Source organism: Equus asinus, chromosome 8 (genome assembly GCF_041296235.1).
Source record: "Equus asinus isolate D_3611 breed Donkey chromosome 8, EquAss-T2T_v2, whole genome shotgun sequence".
Lineage (NCBI taxonomy): Eukaryota > Metazoa > Chordata > Mammalia > Perissodactyla > Equidae > Equus > Equus asinus.
Window position 1 is genome coordinate 28956157 of NC_091797.1, and position 20567 is coordinate 28976723.

Consider the following 20567-nt stretch of genomic DNA (forward strand, 5'->3'; position numbering starts at 1 on the left):
CTCCTTCTGGGTCCTATAACTGGACTTGAGGGCAGAGGAGAGGAAATGCCAGGAGAGATGGACAGCAGACTGATCAATGATTCATTCCAAGAGCAGTTTTTATTTGGAAATGTGCCTCCGCAACTTGGTGGCAGTCTTTGCGCAGATGGCCCCTGGCTTGCTTGTTTCCTTTCTTTCCCAGCCCAGGGCACAGGGTCCTTGGAGTTAAGGCACTGGGTCAAGTTCTCAAGGATCAACATCCCAGACAGCCTCAGGGGTCTGGGGCCGGGGCCTGGGCCTGGTGCAAAAAATGAAGATTCCATTCTGGACTGTTTAATGGTTGTAAGGCCTGGGGCCCCTGGCACCAGGACCTCAGCTCCCTCTTCTGCAGGGGCCGGTGTCACCCACAGGCCAGCTGTGGCCAGGTCCTGGTAGGCATGAGGTCTGGGGAAAGGGGCTAGCAGAGGCTAATTTTCGGGTGCTGGGTCCAGTTTATCTTCCTGAGGGGTGGAAGCCGAGATGGGAGACTCGTCTCCACCATTGAGGGACTTCTGCGGCTCACTGCTGCTGGGCGAGGGGGTCCTGTTGTCCCGGGATCCCCAGCGGGTCAGGCGCTTCAGGGAGGAGTCCCGGCGGGCAAGTAGGGAAGGCTGGAAGCCTGTGAAGGAGCTGCTGGTGGTGGGACGTTTGTCTGGCAGAGAAAAGGTAGGCATGAGGAGGGAGAAAGGTGCTGCAAAGGGGAGAGGTGGAGGGGCCTCACCTCAGCCCTCGGGGGAGAGGAGGACCTCCCGGCCTTCAGCGCTAGGTTGGCTCTGGAGACATGGAGGTACCCCTTTCTCCCTCCCTTCTCCCTACAAGGAAAGCTCCAGGGTCTACGCCCTCTCACCTCCGGGCTCAATTGGATGCATGAGCCGGTTCACCTGGACGTTCCAGTGTTTCACATTGGTGCTGGCCTGGCGCAACTTCCGCTGGGCAGCCTGTGGGGCAGGGCCAGGGGAGTGTGTCAGGGCCACCACCCAAGACAGTGTATGGACCTTTGCACGTTCACAGGCCCCTCAGAACCTGACAAAGTCTATTGATCATCTCCTCAGAAAAACTCATGTATGTTCGTAAAGGGTATGTTCATAAAACAGAGTTGGCATCCAATTTCAGAGGACTTGTGAACCCCCAAAGGGTCAAAAATAATCGCAATTATAGTTTCTATTCACTAAGCTGCTAAAATGTGCTAAGTATGTTTATTATCTTATTTAACCTCCAGAGCAGAAGTTAACGGCAAACAAGAGCAAAAGAGGGTAAGCGACTTGCTCATGGACACATACTGGGCTCCAAACCACCTCACCACACCACCTCTCAGGACCTGAGGCAAAAACCTCTGCTCCAGCATTCACTCAGCCATTAGCAGTGGTTGGGGGGGGGGGGGTGGAACCTAGAGGAACTTTCCCTTTCTATTTCATATATTTCTGTGTTTGAATTTTTTACAATAACTATGTAAGCCAACAAAGCAAAATAAAATAATCAATATTAATAAAAACAAAACATCAAGAATTAAAAAAAAAGAACCCCTCTTCTCTGGAGATTTAGGCTCTAAGGAGTGGCGACAAAGTACAGGGATAGCAAGGTAGGGGCTTGGAAGAGTAAGAGGAAAAAATTTTGCCCAGATTAATAATAATGATAAAAATAGTAGCTAATGTTTCTTCAGCGCTTCCTACATACTCAACACCACGTCTTATTTTGTCTAATCTTCACAACAATGCTATGACCAGTCCTCTCTCCCAGAGGAAGGACTTGAAACTCAGAGAGCTTTGGCAATTTGACAGAGGTCACACAGCCAGGAGATGATAAGAGGTTCGAGGGAAGGTTCCCGAGCCCGCGCGTTAAAGCGCTCACTTCGGGGGCGGGCGGATGGGCTAGTGGTTAAGTTCGCACCCTCCGCTTCGGTGGCCCAGGGCTTCGCCGGTTCGGATCCTGGTGCGGACACGGCACCGCTTATTAAGTCATGTTGAGGCGGCGTCCCAAATGCCACAACTAGAGGGACCCACAACTAAAAATACACAACTATGTACTGGGGGGGGATCTGGCCTATCCCAGGCTATCCCCGCCTATCCCACCGCAGGCCTCACCTCCACGTCCTCGTCGGCCCGCTGCCGGTTCTGCCGCACCTCCTCCAGCTGCAGCTGGGCCTGCTGCAGGGAGCGGCTCTGCAGCGCCATCTCCTGCTGCAGCTCTTGCTTCTCCTGCTGCGCCCGCTCGATGTAGCGCTCCTGCTCCTCCTTCAGCTGCAGCAGCTGCTTCAGCTTCTCCTCCTCCTCCTCCAGCAGTCTGCCGGGCGTGCACTGAGTTGTCTCCAGAGCCAAGACACCTCGCAGGTGCTCAGCAGGTGGGACGGCAGGGGAGTCAGGGAGGGGACCCAGAACTGGTCCCTCAGTCCTACCTGGTCTGGGCTAGGCGCACGGCCTCCTCGTCCTGCCGAGCTTTCACCTCCAGTTGCAGGGCCTCCTGAAGCCTCTGCTGCATCTCCTCCAGCTCCTGGATGCGCTGCCGCTGCCGGGCAGCCTCCTCCTTCTTCAGCTCCATCTCAGCCTGCATGGAGGCCCGGGCCTGTGCCGGGACGCAGAGCCAGGTCAATGGGGGCCCGGGGTGGGAGGCGGCAGGTATGCTGCCCTTTACCCAGAGCTCTGCTGGGCCAGCCCAACTACTTTATGTCCGGGTTTCCTGACCTGATCCCTTCCTGAGAGCCTTGACTAGGTCAGATAATGATCAGTGAACAGATGTTACATGGGGGAAATGGGTTCGAGTCACCCCCTTCCTAGCACCAGCCTTAATAATTATTACATATTATAATATAATGTATTATAATTAAGGCTGGTGCTAGAAAGGGAATGACTAATATAATTATAATTGTTTTGTTTTTGCTGAGGAAAATTTGTCCTGAGCTAACATCTGTGCCAATCTCCCTCTCTGTTGTCTGTGGGTCCCTACTCCAGCATGGTTGAGGAGAGGTGTAGGTCAGTCCCCGGGACCCAAACTTGCGAAGGCAGCCGCGAAAGCAGAGAGTGCAGAACTTAACCACTACGCTGCCGGCTGGCTCCAATTATAATTGTTATAACAACTAAAAGTGTTTCCTCGTTTGATCCTCATCGTACCTCTATCAGCAAAGTTCTGTTAGCAACAACATGTTACGGTAGGTAGCTGAGGCACAGGGAGACTAAGTAACTTGCCTGAGATCATAGGGCTCCTCGGAGGCAGAGCTGGGATTCAATCCACGCGTCTGTGGCTCCAGATCTCTAAAGAGATCTCTACATCTCTTAAACCTTAAATCGAATTGCCTTTACCCGCCTAGTCCGCCTCCACATTCGTCCCACCTTCCTGCCATCATGTATTCCCCAAACTGGTTTTATCGTAAATTCAGATCAAGTCTAGCCCAACCCAGGCCGGTTTGGGGCCAAACCCATGCCCAATTCTGGAGACTTTAGCGGCTCCTCTATCCAAGCCCCGCGCCCCAGCCACGGTCTCCGCACCAGGCCCGGCTCTACACCTGGCATTCAGCTCCGGCCCCACCCATCCGTCGGCTCAGGCCTCGCCCGACGTCTCTCATCTCAAGCCATCCCTTGGCCAGGTTCCTGCACCTCCTACCCCTTCCTTTATTCCACAGGTCCCGCCACTGGCACAGGCCGGGTCCCACACCCATCTTTCAAGCCCACAGGCTCTGTCCCAACAGCCCCTCATTCCAAGCCCCGCCTCCACATGCAAGCCTCCGCCCACAGGCTCCGCCCTCTGCCCGGGCCCCGCCCCGGGCCCTCTGTTCCCAGGCCTCGCCTTCCAGCATCCCTCAGCCCACCGCGCCCCCGCGGGTGTGGGCCCACCTGCTCCGCCTCGCGCAACTGGCCCTCGAGCGCCTGCTGCAGCTCGCGGTGCTGGCTGCGTCGCCGCTCCTCCTCCTCCTGCAGCAGGCGCTCGGCCTGCCGCTGCGCCTCCTGCAGCAGCTCGAGTTCCTGAAGCTTCCGCTCTTTCTCCTCCTGCAGCTGCTGCAACCGCAGCAGCTCCTCTTCCTTGGCTGCCCGGCGTCTCTCCCGCTGCTCCCGCTGCTCGCGCCGCTTCTGCTTCAGGTCCTTGTGCAGCGACGTCTTCCCCTCGGCCTGCAGCCGGATCGCCGTCTGGATGGCTGCGGGAGGGAGGTCAGGGAGGACTAGCCGGTGGCTGGGGGGACCTCGAGCTGGCCCACTGAGTTCAGTCTCCAGCCTCCCGCTGGGCAAAGCGTTATCACCCCCTTTGCACAGATGAGGCTACTGAGCCCCAGCCAGACCCAGGCCACCCGGCCAGCACTCACCAGCCGTCCACTCCTGGCGCTGGCGCGTGTCTGAGGCGCTCATCTCGTAAGTGCGGGAGGCCGTCTTCACACAGAACATGCAGCGCTTCCCCTCTCTGTCGGGCAGCACCTGGGAGACAGCAGGCGGCCCCAGACAGGGTGGCTTCACTGAGATCAGGGCCACCCCCCACCCCAGGGGTGCTCCAGCTCCTACCCCTCCCGGCTGACCATCTTCCCTGGGCACCCCTCCCGCTCTGCCAGGAGCCTGCGTGGCCCGGATTGGAGGTTAGTTATGGGGGTTGAGAAACTTCTCCATTTATTCATTCCATGGATATTTTGGAGTGTCTCCTGAGTGCTACTGCTTGTTCCAGGCGTGTGGGATGCTGAGCTGTGCCTGACAGACCAAGTCCCTAAGCTTACATTCTAGCAGAAAATAACAAATAGCTAGCATGTATTGAGAGTCTTTTGTTCTAGAGCCTGTACTAGTGTTTTATATGCATCATTTTATTCACTCCTCCCAAACAACCTTGCCAGGCAGGCATGATTAGCTCCACTTTACAGAGAAAGAAACGGAGGCTCCGAGAGGTCCAAGAACTTGTCTGATTCACGCTGCCTGTTAGTGGTGGAGCTGGGATTTCTCCCTGCTCTTTCCACAGTGACACCTCTTTCCTTATGTGACAAAAATGGACAGAGGCTAGGATGGCCATAATAATTTTTTTTAAATAATGCGTGTTGGTGAGAATGTGGAGAAATTGGAAGCCTCGTACACTGCTGGTGAGAATGTAAGATGGTGCAGCCACTCTGAAAAAACAGTTTGGCTGTTCCTCAAAAGTTAAACATTCGATTGCCATATGATCCAGCAGTTCTACTCCTAGGTATGTGCCCAGAGAAATGAAAACATATGTCCACCCGGAAACTGGTACATGGGTGTTCATAGCAGCATTATTTACAGTAGCAAAAAGATGGAAACAACCCAGTGTCCATCAACGAATGAATGCATAAATAAAATATGGTATATCTACACAATGGAATACTACTCAGCAATGAAAAGGAATGAAGTTCTGACCCGTGACACAACATGGATGAGCTTTGAAAATGTTATGCTAAGTGAAAGAAGCCAGGCACAAAAGGACAAATATTGTGTGATTCCACTTATATGAGGTACAATGAATAGGCAAATTCATGGAGACAGAAAGCAGAATGGAGATTACCATTCTGATGGTACCAATCAGAATGGAGATTCCCCCAGGAGCTGGGGGAACAGAGATGAGCCATTGCTTCATGGGTGCAGTTTCTGTTTAGGATGATGAAAAAGTTTTGGAAATAGACAATGGTGATGGTTACCCAACATTGGGAATGTACTTAATGCCACTGAATTGTACACTTAAAATGGGTAAAATGGCAAATTCCATATCATATATATTTTTTACCACAATTTTTAAAAAGTGTTTTTTTAAGCCTCTAAAATAATAATAGACAGAACCAAGACAGGGGAACGGGGCAGGGGAGAGAGGAGAGGGTTGTGGAGACAGAATAGGGAGGTATAGGGTTACCAAAGGGAATGGAATTTGGGTGAAAGAGAAAGATGTTTAAAGAGGATTTTTGGAAAGTTTTGCTGTCTAGTGTGAGGCATAAGCCATCTCCTCTGAAATCTTTAGCAAAATTCACATTATTCACCAATGACTTTAGTATTTGATTTGCAGTTTTGGTGTTTGTTTGTTTTTTCTTAAATTTTTGAGGAAGATTAGCCTTAAGCTAACATCTGCTGTCAATCCTCTTCTTTTCACTGAGGAAGACTGGCCCTGAGCTAACATCCGTGCCCATCTTCCTCCACTTTATATGTGGGACGCCTACCGCAGCATGGCTTGCCCAGCGGTGCCATGTCCGCACCCAGGATCCAAACCAGCGAACCCTGGGCTGCCGATGCGGAAGGTGCGAACTTAACTGCTGCGCCGCTGGGCAGGCCCGTGCAGTTTTAGTTTTAAAAAAAGTGCTGACATGGGTGAGAATGGCCTTGAGGCACCCAGGTATAGTCGGGTCACACCCATCTAAGTAGAAATTTGTCACTGTGGCTTTTCCCCGTTTGCCCGCCTCCTGACCCCTGTGCCTCCACACCTCACTGGAGCCCCCCCACTCCCTGGGCCGTGAGGTGTGCTCTGCCCCTTCGCCCATCCCCCTCACCTCCACACAGCACTGCGCGTCCAGCGGGATAGTGCCCCTTTTCTCCTTGCACTCTTCACTCCCAAAATAGCAGAGGCAGCTGGGCTGCAGCTGGAACCAGCGTTCTGCCCAGTTCCTCCTCAGGTGCCCTCGCTTCCACAGGTAACCCTGCCAGCCAGAGCAAAGTCAGAGGCTTCCATGGGCCCCCCTTTCACCCCTCCTCGGGGTCCTCCCCTAGTTCCCAGCTTGGCCTGACCTGTTTCAGGACATCTTGAATGAGCTCCTGGTAGACCTCATGGATGGCCATGCTGAGGGTGTCCCGCCCCACGCCTCGCAGACAGCGGCCCGAGTTGAAGAGCTCCAGGAACTGCCAGACACTGAGTCCCCCGGTGGCCTGGGCTGCCTGGGCCTCCTGGGCCAGCAGCTCCTCCAGCTCACCCAGGCCCACCTCCAAGCACATGCTGCTGAGCACCTTCTTCAGCAGGTATTCCACCTGCAGGGGGAGAAGGGAGGCCTGGTGACTACAGCCAGCAGTGTTGCTGGTGCCAACACCAGGGGGCGCTCCCATCTGGCTCCCCCAGCCTGGCCAGAGGTGACTAGGGACAGGGGTTTTGGGGGGCCCAGAGAACTAAATGCTGGTGGACACCAGGGTAGAGATTTAGGAGGGGATCTTGGAACCTCAACTCCAAGTCAGGCATCCATTCGCCTCTGCAACCTCCATTCCTTCCTGCCTTAAATTAAGGGCAGGGTGGAGGTGGGAGCTGAGGGCTGGGGGCCGGGCAGAGGCAGCAAATGATAGAAAATATCAGAGGGGGTGCAAGGGCCCTCTCATCAGAACTCTTACTCTGCAGATGACAAAACCAAGGCCCAAAGGGGGAAATGACTTATTCTAAAGCACAAAGCAAGTTGGTGGCAGCCAGAACTCAATTCAGATCTCCTGAATCTCATTTGAGTCCTTATTCCAAGCCCCAACCCTGGGGATGCTTCCCTCATGGGAGGGCAAGGGGTTTGGGGGTGGGGGTAAGCAGGGCAGGCACAGGAAACCTGTTACAGAGGAACAGGAAGTGGTGGTTGGGGTACATCCTGCTGCAGTTTGTTCACACTGCGTGTTGATCACAGCAGCAAGCAGCCTTCTAGCCTCTGAGGCCAACTTGCACTGACTGGCAGGGCTCTGACAAGGGTGCCCAGCCAGGCGTCTGTGTAGATGGGCTCGTGTCCCTCTCCTGCCCCAGCAGCGTCTTGGGAAGCTCCAGGACTTTCACTCTGGGGGCTACTGGGGCTCAGCCAGGAGTGGGGTGGCACACACCAGTTCAGGGCTCAGGTGGCTCCTCTCACCCTTCCCACAAACAGAAGCAAGGACACAACTCTGAGTGCAGTTGGACATGCCGGGACTTCCTGTAGACAGAGAGGACTCCTTCCATGTATACCCTCCTCTAAAGATCTAAATTCACCCTGGTGTCTTCACAGCCACCCAGAGGGCTAAAGGGTCAGGAGAAGGCTAAATGGACAGGGGTGAGAGCTGGGGAACAGAGGGAGGGTGCAGGCTGACTGAAAAGGGGGGCACCTGCCCTGGCTTCACACATGACTTGAGGAGGTAGGGGCCGGATTCCAGGCCTCTACTCCCAGCGTGCCCTCTAGGAGGCCCTGAGCCAAGTCTGCTTGGCTTGCCCCTAAACTGTAGAAGACAGGGAGAATCTGGAAGCGGGGCCAGACTTGGTTGTCCACCTGGAGTAACTGGAGAGATGTCCCAGGAAGGTCTCCCTTCCCCTCCTGGAGCACCCTTCTCAGATTGCCACAGTGTCTACGATCCTGCCGTTTGATCTGAAATGTTTTCATTTTTCAATGCCCAGTAACGTATCCGGCATTTACACCTCTGTGTAAGTGGGATTCGCAGATCACTTTCCCACCCTGAGGGCTAGCCGAGCCCTGAAGGAAATGTAGTTTTGGTTCTCCTGGGAGAAGGCACAATTGCCCTGATATGGGTGGTTGTAGGCGTCTGTAGCTGGGTGTGGACACGTACCAGCATGGAGAGACCAAGAAGGAAGGGGATGTGGGAAAGCACAGAGGTGATTTGGCTTCCTTCATGGTTTTGCTGAGGCCTGGCCCAAAATGATTCAGTCCCTGGGGCGCTGTCACCCTTACCTCATCAGGAACCATGATCAGAGGGTACTTGTCTTCAGACAGGAAGTTGAAGAGGCACCAGAGGCGGAAGGCATCCTGATTGGAGAGCATGCTGTTCCCGTTGCTATCCACCCGATAGTTCTTCTTGGCCGTCAGGGTCCAGCACAGCTCATCAAAGTGCTCCTTAACGAAAGCTCCCTCCTCCACCTGCCACCAGGCCTGCAAGTCAGCCAAGAAGGCTGCCCCGTTCCTGCTCCACCACAGAACTAGGCTCCAGCTGGTTTCTCGGGGTCGTCTATTCCCCTGCTCCCCACCCTGCCAAGTTGGGGCTCTAACTTGAGGAATCCATGAGCTGATTATCAGCTAACTAGCTGGTTCCAACCACCCTGTCCCCACCCAACACACATCCACACCCACCCAAGTCCCCTGCTAACAGAGAAACTTTAGTCACTCAGCCCAGGGGAGAAAAGGGGAAGCCCCGGGGGAGTAGACAGACAAGAAGAACCCAAGAAGACAGTGACAGCTGGGAGGAGTGTTGGGGGTTCAGCACTGGGGAGAAGCTGCAGAGCCCCTTGTAAAGGTTATAGCTGGAAGCTGGAGGTGGGCCCAGGCAGGGATGGGGTGAAAGGTTATGGGAAGGATGGAGGCTAGGATAGAGATGAGGGAGATTGAGGGTGAGTTAAGAGGGGCAAGGAGGGGGCAAGTGGCTGGGGTGTGAAGGATGGAGATGGGAGAGCAGGGATGGACAGAGGGGACAGAAGGAAGAGTTCACAGCGGGGAGGAGTTGGGGAGCCCACGTATTGGGGTGCTGGTCAGGCTGGGAAGTGGGGAGAGGTTAGAGGTGCCCCCCTCCCCAGTTTGGCCCCACCTTGTCCAGGATGTACTTGTTGAGGTAGGGCATGTATCCCTGGCTGGACACGGGGCCATCATCATCATCGCGGAAGTGCTCCTCCAGAGCCACGGGGTCGTGGGGGATGTGCAGGACCGTGTACAGGTTGTGGGACAGCACCTGAGAGAGAGTGGCAGTTTGCCTTTCTGTGTCCCAACCAAAACTGGGCCAAGGGACTGCTCCCACCTCCCTGCTTGTCCCCACCTCCACCCTGGCTCAATCCTCTGCAAACACTATTCAATTCAATCATAACCAAAACTTACATATATATATATATGTGTGTGTGTGTATATATACACACAATATATATAATGGAATATTAAGCCATAAAAACAAATCTTGCCATTTGTGACATCATGGATGGATCTTGAGGTTAGATAAGTTAGAGAAAGACAAATACCATATAATCTCACTTCTATGTGGAATCTAAAAAAACCCAAGAAAACCTCAAGCTTGTAGACACAAAGAACAGATTGGTGGCTGCCAGAGGCAGGGAGTGGAGGGTGGGTGAAATTGGTGAAGGGAGTCAAAAAGGTAGAAACTTCTAGTTATAAAATAAGTCACGGGGATAGAAATGTACAGCGTGATGACTATAGTTACTAATACCATATTGCATATTTGAAAGTTGCTGAGAGAGTAGATCTTAAAAGTTCTCATCACAAGAAAAAAAAATTTTTGTAACTATGTACGGTGACGAATGTTAACCAGACTTATTGTGGTGATTATTTCACAATATACACAAATATTGAATCATTATGGTGTACACCTGAAATTAATGTTATATGTCAACTATTCCTCAATAAAACCAAAAAACTAAAACTTATACGTTTACTATACACCAAGCCCTGAGCTAAGCACTTTACATAGAATTCACTTAACCCCGACAACTGTTAATATCCCCATTTTACAGGTGAAAAACCCGCTAGGCCCTGAGACATTAAATACCTCACTCAAGGTCACAGAGCTGGCAGAGCTTGGATTCAAACCCAGGCAGCCGTACTCTTAGCCACTTCCTGAAGTAGGGCTGTCCTCTTTCTGCAGAGAAGGACCCTGAGGCTCAAGCGATTCAGTAACTCACCCAAGGACCCACAGTACCCACAGTGAGCAAGAGCCTGGGATTCAAATCCGGTTCCACAGATCCCAAAGCCCAAGTGCTTCCTATGATGCTGGGCTGTCTGCAGGGAGGTGGCCTGTCACCCCCGGGCAGGAGCCCCGAATTTATCATCATTTCCATCAAACACTCAGTGTTCGGGCTGCAGTGTGCCTAGCACCCAGGGGTGTCTGCTCTGGGAAGGGCGTGTGCAGCACCAGTCGCTGCCTATCTGAAGATGGAAGGGAGATGGAGAGGGCTCAAAGAAGGGCTGTGAAAAATGGTTCGTGGGACGTGGAGGACAAGGCCTAGAACAGATGGCGGCCATGACAGTGTGGAGGGGAAGCATGGAACGGTTAACAGAGCTGTGGTATTAGGACAAAGAGGTTGAAGTTTGAACAAGGAGATCAGGAAAAATAAAATTGCCTTGGGGTAATTCTGTTTCAGAACTTATCACAGAGTGCATGATTAAAACTAGTTGCCGCTGCACACCTACTATGTGCCAGCCACTGTACGAGGTTCTTTCTATACCCCATGTCTCAACTCCACGACAATCGGGATACACAGACATTATTATGCCTGTTTTTCAGAGGAGGATACCAAGGCTTGGAGAGGTTAAGAGTAAATGGCAGAACTGAGGTCGGAACCAGGTGTGCCTGGCTCTGAAGGCTGGCTTGACTCCCTGTTAAAATATTGGCCCTGTGGCCCAGTGGTTAAGTTCACATGCTTTGCTTTGGCAGCCCAGGATTTTGCTAGAAGGACCCACAACTAAAAAAATATTCAACTATGTACTGGGGGGGGGGGGGCTTTGGGGAGAAAAAGGAAAAAAAAAATCTTTAAAAAAATATTAGGGGCTGGCCCCGTGGCCAAGCGGTTAAGTTCGCGCACTCTGCTGCAGGCGGCCCAGTGTTTCGTTGGTTCGAATCCTGGGTGTGGACATGGCACTGCTCATCAAACCATGCTGAGGCAGCGTCCCACATGCCACAACTAGAAGGATCCACAACGAAGAATATACAACTATGTACTGGGGGGCTTTGGGGAGAAAAAGGAAAAAAATAAAATCTTTAAAAAAAAAATATTAGTGCTGAGACTGCCTCTTTCCCCAATGAGATTGTGAACTCTGGAGACAAGGTCTCTGTTCATTTTTATGTACCACAACATGTATGTCCTCTTCTGCACACCAAAGGCAGTCAATAAATGCTGTATTTAAGGGCTGCTACCACTAACAGCAGTTAACCTTGGAATCAGTGCCACTGGGGCAGGAGCTGGCAATGTCTCAGAGATGGTGTGTGTGCCAAGTCTTCGTTTCTTTATTCTCCTTTGTGAGAGGAGGGAGAGAAAGGATTGAGACATCTCCTCAGTGTTCTCCTGGGCCTCAGGTCCAACTCAGCAAAGTGAGAAGTTGAGGGGCCCAGCAAGAGGGTCAGCATTTCTCTTTTCCCGCACTTTCCTCTGGGCAGACATCCCTGACCCCCACCTCAGCCCTCATTCCCATGCTCTTCAGAGGATCTCGTGCGCTATCTTTGGTTTTTCTTTCTCTTGTTCTATAGGACATGTGAAGTATCTTCCTGAAGAACTCTGCCCCCCTCCTTTATTTTGGTAATAGAGCCTTGATTTTCCTTTGAGAAGTACCTTGCTCCCCTTCTGAATCTCTGTACTACTGACCATTTGCACCCCTACCCCACCTGGCTACAGGGGTGGGCACACTGGAGTCATGGTGAATCATTTAAGAATGGACACATGACCAAATCTGGGCCCAGGATAATCAGCCCTAGGAGTTTTGCTTCCTCTAGTGGAAAAGAGATATACTCTTTCCATGGGATGGTTAAACTGTTTGAAGGTAGATGAAGCTGACATCTTTGTCCCTGTGTAGGAAACGCCTGCTTAAGAATAAAGCCAGCAGTGAAAAAAGCAGAGTCAAGGGATAAAGAGAGCAATCATTTGAGGACCTGGATCTAGCCATGCCTGAAGCCAATACTATGCTTGGAGTTTTGGTTATGTGAATCAACAAATAACATCTCCGTTAAGTCATTTTGAGTTTGATTTCCATCACTTATATCCAGAAAAGACCTGACTAATACATCTGTGGTCATAGGATACCAATCCTCACTCTAAGAGGTACCAATGGCTCAACGCTTAGCACTTAAAATCCAGGGGACAGACACAAGAGAAATAGCCACTTCTGCAGCGACAGGCGTTATTTTAAGAGTTTCACATATTTCTACTTGCTGCCTCTTCACCCCGTTTCAAAGTACCCATGTCCTTATCTTCCTCGGAACCTCTTAGAAGCTTTCTGCATAGCCTACCAAATGGCTACACTCCAGTGAGGAGGTGGGACATGGAAGGCCAGGGACCCTCACTTCCTAGCTGTGGGGGCTTGGATAAACTCTTTCACCCTCTGAACCTCAGTTTCATTGTCAGTAAACCAGGATAATACCCACCATGCAGAGGGGCTGTGAGGATGGAGTGAGATGATATATACAGAGTGCCAGTGTTAGGTCTGCACAGAGCAAATGTTAGTTCCCTTCCTGTATAGAAAGGGCGACGTGTTGCCTAACACACTGACGGAGAAGCAAAAGGCTGATAATATCAAGTACTGAGGAGGCAGTGGAGAAATAGAGACTCCAAAGATCTCCTGCTGAAGTGTGAACTTGTAGTCTTTCTGGAGGGCAGAATCTATCAAACTTAAAATTGGGCATGACTCCAGCATTTTTTTTTTTTTTTGAGGAAGATTAGCCCTGAGCTAACATCCACTGCCAATCCTCCTCTTTTTGCTGAGGAAGACTGGCCCTGAGCTCACATCTGTGCCCATCTTCCTCTACTTTATATGTGGGATGCCTACCACAGCATGGCTTGCCAAGCGGGGTGCCATGTCCGCACCTGGGATCTGAACCGGTGAACCCCGGGCCGCTGAAGCAGAATGTGCGAACATAACCGCTGCGCCACCGGGCTGGCTGTGACCCCAGCATTTCTAATCATCCAACCTACAGATGCTCAAAGGAACAGAGCTACATGTACAGTACAGGAATGTTCATGGAAGCACTGTTTATAGTGTGAGGAACTGGAAACAGCCGGAGGCTCCTTCGGTATGGGACAGGGACACCGTGCCATGGACCCATGTGTGTTGGTAAGATTTTCCTTCTGCCAAGTGTGTGCTCATGGGCAAGTGATTTAGCTTCTCCGGGACCTTGGTGTCCTCCCCTGCGGGGATAAGCAGGAGCCCTGCTCCACCGGGTTCTTCAGAACGAAGGGCTCACCGCAGCACCTGGCGCACAGTGCATTGCTTAAGAAAAGCTGTGAGCTATTTTATTATTATACTTGTATGAACAGACATGGAAAGATATACATAAGATACTAGCAGGTGAAAAAAGCAAGCTGTAGAATGAAACGTTTGTAAAATAAATATGTGTGTAAAGATTAGGTTGAACCATATCAAACTGTTATTTTAGTAGGTTGAAACAATCGAATGTCAGCAATTTCATCTGGTTCAACCTACTATGTTTATTTGTACACAGAAAAGTCTAGAAGACTCAGCAAACTGTTAACGGCTATCACCCTGCCACCCTTTAACGTTATATTTGTCTTTGAATTTTTTTTAACCAGGAACACGTTTTACTTTTACAATAAATTTTATCTTTTTAAAAATTATGTTCTTCTGCACTCTGTTTTTAATCAGGAGCATATATTGTTTTATGACAAAATTTTAATACTATAGAGATAAAAAACAAAGTGTGCCATTAACCACTGTTATTAACGTCCCCCGCTGTTAGTTGCTCTGTAATAACATTCTTTCGCTGTCCCCTGTTTGTGTGAGCGTTTCTGGGCGTTCCACATTCCCTGAGGGCAGCAGGGAATCAGTACTCAGTCCTGATTCCAGAGTTCAGTACAACGTCCCCCACATGCTGACCGACTCCTCAAGTCTAACTTCAATTCTCCAATGGTTTCCTATCCTTCTCACAGTAGAATCTCCAGTCCTTCCAGAGGCCTTGGGCGCCCTGTGACCTCACCCCTCTTGCTCACTTTTCTCCAGCCACTTGACATTCCTCAGACAGGCCAGGCCTCAGGGCCCCTGCACTTGCTATTCCTTCAGCCTGGAACATTCCTCTCCCAGGTGATGGCATGGCTCACACCCTCTCCTTCTGGTCTTTCCTTAGATGTCACCTTCTCAGGGAGGGCTTGTCTGACCATTTTATTTAAATCTATAACCCCACACCCTCTACTCCCCACACTCCCTATCCCCATATCTGCTTTATTTTCCTCCATGTCATATGTCATCTTCCGTCACGTGATACATTTTTACTTATTAATCATCTGTGTTCTCTCACTAGAATGTCAGCGCCACAAGGGTGGGGATTTTTGTCTGTTTTATTCACTGTTGTATCAGCGGCACACAACGGACACAATAAATATCTGTTGAATGAACTTAAACACTTCATGGGGAGAAGCAGGAAAAATACAAAAGTCAGACAGACCTGGACTGACTCTCTCTGAGCAAATTAACCTCACTGGGCCTCAAGTTTCCGTATCTCTAAAAAGGGGGTCCAAGGAGATCATGTGCAAACCCCCTGCCACCCCAGGATAGAAGCTGCCACACAGTGCACAGTTATTTGAGCTGTTCCTCTCCTTGCTCACTGGCCCATGCTGTCCTCTAAGACCTCCCTTCCTCACCTGTGCCTTTTGCCAGTGGAATCTGAGCAGCCCGGGCCAGAGGCTCTGAGTCCTGTGAGCCGTCAAGTGTCAGGACAAGGAGCAGTCAAAGGTTCCAAACACTCAGGGCTCAGGGCCTCTCCCCAGAGAGCTCAGCAGACCTCAGACGGCCAGGCTTCCTGTGCCTGTGGGGGGCCAGGGAGGGCTGACAAGAGGAGGGTCATGTTGGAAAGGAAATGGCAAGGGTGGAGGCCAGCACGGGCAGGAGCTCACCTGCTGATTTCAATCAATCCTCAGCCCTGGAGGCAGAGACTCTCATTATCTTCATTTCACAGATGAGGATGTCAAGGCTCAGCAAGGGGAAGAGTCTCGCCCAAGGTCTGACTCTAAAGCCCCACTCTTGATCTCTATGTTACACTGGCCAGGGCAGAGCATCAGAATCACCTGGGGAGCTGGTGAAACCGAAATATGCTGGGGCCCGCCTAGACATACTGACTCAGAGTTTCCAGGGGTGGGGTCCAGGTGTCTGTAGTTTTCACAAGCTGCCATTCGCATTCCCCCAGAGAGGACTCCCACAGTCTCCCCCACCCACCCATGAAGCCGCTGACCTCTGGGTTGGCAGCCATTGACCTTTGAGAGGCTTCATGTATTCACTCTTTCCTCCAGGGGCATGTGGGCGAGTGGTTTTCCTCTGGGGGCTTGGGAGTTCCCTAAAAACTCAAGTGCTGGAAAGGGGCGGGTGCCAGGCCCATGGTTCTATAGTTTCCAGCTTTCAGGAGTAGATGCAGATGGGGATTTGGGGACCCTTAAAAGCACTGAGCAATGACTGCAGAGAGAATGAATAATCTCCCTCTCTCCTAGATGGCCTAGAGTCTTTAAACGTATCTAGGTGCTAAATGAGTCTTTTAAAACATACAGAGCCTTTTAAGAGTTATTGAACGTATTTTTCTCAACCAGTGGGTACTAAAAGCATAACTGCGATCATGAGAGAGGAGCACTGGGAATTTTCAAAGGTGGGAATCTCTGGATTAGCTGTGTGTCTGCTCAGAGCAAGGAAGGGCTGGAGGGGTTGGGTGTGGGCATCAAAGGAAAGACAGAGGCTCAGAAAAGGGAAAGGAGAGGCTGCATCAAGGATGAATTTCGCCTGTTTGATGTACTTCGTTAAAATTTATTTTCGTAGGCTAGCTGGATAGCTTGGTGATCCCCAGTTCAACTCTCTAGCTTTACAGATGAGAAACTGGAGGTTCAGGGATGGGTGGTAACTTGCCCACGGTCACCCAGCTGGGGAGCAATACAGGTCAAAGCCTGTGTGGCTCTGAGTCAAGTGCTCTGCACATCATTGAGCCATCCTCCCCTTCCTCCCCATCCTAGCCTGAGGAGGTCAGCAGCAGGTGGGGGTCAGGGCAAAGCGGACGACCTCAGCCAGCAGATTCCCGGACTGGAGTTGTTCTTAATTTCCTCTCTAACAAACAGAAAGTTGTTGTCCCTCTCCAGAGGAGGCAGAGCGGAAGCTCAGAGACTCTTGGTAAGCAAGAGACCCTCCCTGGGTCCCAGGACTGCCCTGAGTGCTGGTTGGAGGCTCAGGAGCCTGGAAGACCTGACAGAGCCAAGTAGGGGTCCCCAGTCCGCCTTCCCTCTGCTCCTGCCAGTCAAGGGGAAGTGGCAGGCCTGCTGCCTCCTGAGATCCTCATGAGCCGGAGACATGCAGCTCCATCCACACCCCCATCCTAGGCCCCTCCCCCCATGTGACAGTCATGGAGGAAGGAGGCCAAATTCTCAGCTGATCCCCCACCAGGCCTAAACCCGAAACTGCTCCCCTAGGGAAGAGAGTGTGGCCGTTGGGAAACCCATCATTCCCAACGTTCCCTGGCCTGCAGCCCTCTGTCAGGACAGCTACTCACTCCTAAAATTCTTTAGAGAAGGAGGCTCTGGGGACCCCGCAAAAACTCACAGTTCTCAACTCCTGAGGAATTTTGTGCTCTACCTAAATCCATCCTGGGCAGAAATGCCATTCCTATTGGTCTATTTTTACTTTTCCCAAACCAACTGGACAAAGGCCATTGTACCTTCAACAGGAATTCAAAGAGAGGAAAACCCGTCTGATCTCTCCCCTAAGGCTCCTCTTCTCCAGAGAAAACAATCCTGCTTCCTTGGGCTACTTCTCAGAGCCCTTGCTGTTCTTCCTCCTCCCTCCGGCCTCGCCACGGCTTTGCCAGCGACAGCCCTTCTGCCAACACGTCAGGGGAGATGTGGTGACTGTCACAAGCAGACATAAGCTTGCCCTGGGCCGGTACAGGTCTCCTGCCTGGTCCCAACTGAGCACCCCAAGGCCATGGACAGTTTTAATGAGGACAAGCTAACCCCAAGATCTTTTCCCTTCTGCCCAAGTCTTTTCAGGGGTGGGAGTGGCCCTGCTGGCATATCTCTCTCATCTGCTTCTTCCTCTGACTTCTGACCACTTCTCTATTGCTCTTTTGCCTTTCCGGCATCCCCACCCCCAACACTATCACTACTTCCTCCCATTCGAGCATCCACCACTACGAGTTTGGGAGAGAACTGTCTTCCCTATCCTTCCCTCCTATGGCAGGGGCCCTACCATTTCTGCCCGACTCACCACCTGGCCCGAGACCAGATTCCCAGAGTGGACAAGTTATCTGTCGAGTAGGAGAGAAATCTACCATTGATCCCGTGTGAGCAGAGAGGCTGAAGGCAGCGGGCTCAATTTGAGCTGTGATGTGATAGAGACAGTGGACTGTTCAAGCATGCAAGCTCCCCATGGAATCTTCCCTGCAAATACTCAATCTGTGGGGGCGGGGATGGGGCATTGACCCAGTTAGAGGCCAAGACAGAGGTTACGAAAACGGAAACCACCTGAGGGCTGTACCCTCCATATGTAAGAGGCACAGAGAGCCTGGAGAAGTCATAGGGGCCACAGATAATGGAGAGGTAAAAAATAATACTTTGAAGACAACAAACTATGGAGGTTGAGATTGTTCCCACAAGATATTAAAGGGGCAGAGTCGGAGGTGGATGTAGGGCCCAGTTTCTGCAGGGATGGATTTTGCATGATCCGCCCTTCTTCTACGTATACGCAAGACCCCACTAGACGGCATGATCTGCAATAAAATAACTTAAGTAGAATGTAAGGAAGAACCTGCCTGTTGGGAAGTTCTCCTAAATGATCAAAGGTGGTAGTCAACTCTCTTTCCTGGTAGAGTAAAGGATCATTTATTGGGTACTCATAGGTCTAGCTAAGGGATAGATTATGGGATAGGACCAGTTTGGGACATCCAAGTTCTTTGCGTCCAAGTTCAGCAAGGCAGAGGGTTGGAATGGGGGTGGGGCACAATGCCTATCCTGTCCCATTCATCTCTCTCAGGTTTCCAGATACCTCTACCTTGGTCAGTAAGAATGGAGGTTTCCTTGAGACTGCATCCCTCTCTTGGGGGTGCCCAGGGGACACACCAGGAATCTAGAGCCTAACCTCATGCGAGGTACATAGTTAGTGCTCAATAAATATTTGTAGAGTGAATGAATGAACCCCAAGGCAGGTCCCAGGGAGCTGAGGCCTCCCCTGCTCCTGTCTCCCAGTGTTCCCTGTTTCTAATGGCCTAGGCCTTTGCTTCTTCCCCACTAAGCAGGGTGGAGAAGGCAGCACTAACCCAGGCCTGGAGGCAGAAGGAGAGCAGTTTTCCGGCATTCCAGGAATTCTCTAGGGCCAAGTAATGAACTTTAGGGCAGTCACTGACAGGGCTCTTCCTGGGATCAGGTTCCAGCCTCTCCCTACCTGAGGTCTCAAGGCCTAAGGTAAACTGTTACCAACCTGGTGTGTAGGGGGAGGGGGATAGTGAACTGGGCAGCAGTATAATGGGGTCTTCAGTCCTTGCCCCTTACTGGGTCTGTCCCACCTGGGAGACAGGGCTCAGAGGAGTTGTTCTCCTGCCAATGGTGACGGAGCCAGCCTGGTCTGGGACTGGGAGAGGCTCTTTAAGCCTCTCTCTTAGCTCAGGGAGGAAGTGACAGACAAGTACTAGCTAACTGTCTCTCTTCAAAGCCAGAAGGAAGCGGCAGGAAGGAGTAGGGTGCGTGCCTGAGCTTGACTCTGGGGAGACATGTGTGCTCATCAACCGGAGTCTGGGATGTAGCCTGGCTCGTGGCCCTCAGAACCCACGATGCCACCTCCACCCTCCTGACAGTTAGGGGGCAGGGCTCTGGGCGATGGCTCTGCCTGTACCTCCGCGGGCCTCTGGAGAGTGGGCAGTAGCATCCACCAGGCCATGTTGCCCCGGTTAGTCAGTACCAGCCCCCACCCCAGGCCTAGGCCTCTGGATGGCTGGGTGACCCGGCAGCAGCACAGTGTTCACGCCTGGCTCCCAGATGGCAGGGACTGGTGAGGTGCCCGCCTCCCCTGGGCCCCAGGTGCCCCTCACCTTGAGCTGGGACTTGGAGACCTTGCCGCTCTTCTCTACATCCAGTGCGGTGAAAGCGTACCAGATGGACTTAAGCAGCTCCTTGCGCAGGGCCATGGCTGAGGCGCCCGCCCGGTTGGGGGCGGCTCTGACACCGAGATCCGGTTTCAGGAAATGCAAACGGCTGCAGAGACCGAGACCGCAGAGAGGCCATGGCGCAGAGCGAGAGCTCCACCTGCCTGCTTGCACAGGCTCCCCATGCTGGTGGAACCGGCCCGTTGCTCTCGCAGTGCTTGGTGGCCCCACTCCCTCTGCACAGGAACTGGGGACCAAACCCTGGGGACCTAGAGCCCCAGTTCTGTTCAGCCTGGTTCCCTGGGCGTGAGGCCCTTTAGAAGCCTCCTCTGTCCCAGAGCCTGCTGGGGCTTCCTGGGCTCCTGGAGGCGGCTCACTGAGGGAAAAAGCAAGCCCATGCTGACTTTGGAGTCCAATAGGAGGAGGGGGGGGTTCCTGTCTCAATTCCACACTTACAGGGGGGCACTCGGATAAGTTACTTAACCTCCTTGAGCAGTTTCCTCATTGGTAAAGCAGGAAAAACACCACCTTGCAGAGTTGTAAGAAGGTCAGAATGATGTAAAGCACAGAGTAGGCCCTGGATGAAGGCATCTACCACCTCTGCGGTGGTGGGGTTCCTCCCAAGTGGGAGAAAACAAAGGCAACAACACAGAATTGGAGGAGGAACTGGGCCAGGGCACCTCTCCAGGTCAGGCGGACTCGGCACGTGATGAGCTGCCTCCCCATCCTCTAGGCTTTGGCTCTAAAAGGCACTCACAGCATTGCCCACTCTGGGGCCCTCTGGCCCTGAAGACCTGGAGACTGTTTCTGAAGCACTTGGGGGTGAGCTTTGTGGTGGGGCCCAGCTTCAGGGGTGCTGGCAGCACGAGGCTTGGGATTCAGGGCCCTCCA

At 52.1% G+C, this 20567-nt stretch overlaps 1 protein-coding gene across 2 annotated transcripts; it reads right to left on the bottom strand.

Annotated features, from left to right (window-relative positions):
- Positions 1 to 187: 187 nt before the first annotated feature.
- DEF6 (DEF6 guanine nucleotide exchange factor) lies at positions 188 to 20038 on the bottom strand. Of its 2 annotated transcripts, none has more exons than XM_014846253.3 (11): positions 19623 to 20038; positions 9435 to 9575; positions 8588 to 8785; positions 6702 to 6938; positions 6467 to 6613; positions 4307 to 4415; positions 3843 to 4141; positions 2411 to 2577; positions 2100 to 2298; positions 866 to 956; positions 188 to 670 (listed from the first exon to the last, which is right to left on the bottom strand). In XM_014846253.3, exons 1-11 carry the CDS (start codon positions 19716 to 19718, stop codon positions 447 to 449), a joined length of 1908 nt encoding a protein of 635 aa, XP_014701739.1. In that variant the 5' UTR covers positions 19719 to 20038; the 3' UTR covers positions 188 to 446. The 2 variants fall into 2 exon arrangements, with proteins under 2 accessions (XP_014701739.1, XP_014701740.1); XM_014846254.3 differs by having other exon boundaries at positions 8588 to 8773; positions 19623 to 19815.
- Positions 20039 to 20567: the final 529 nt, after the last annotated feature.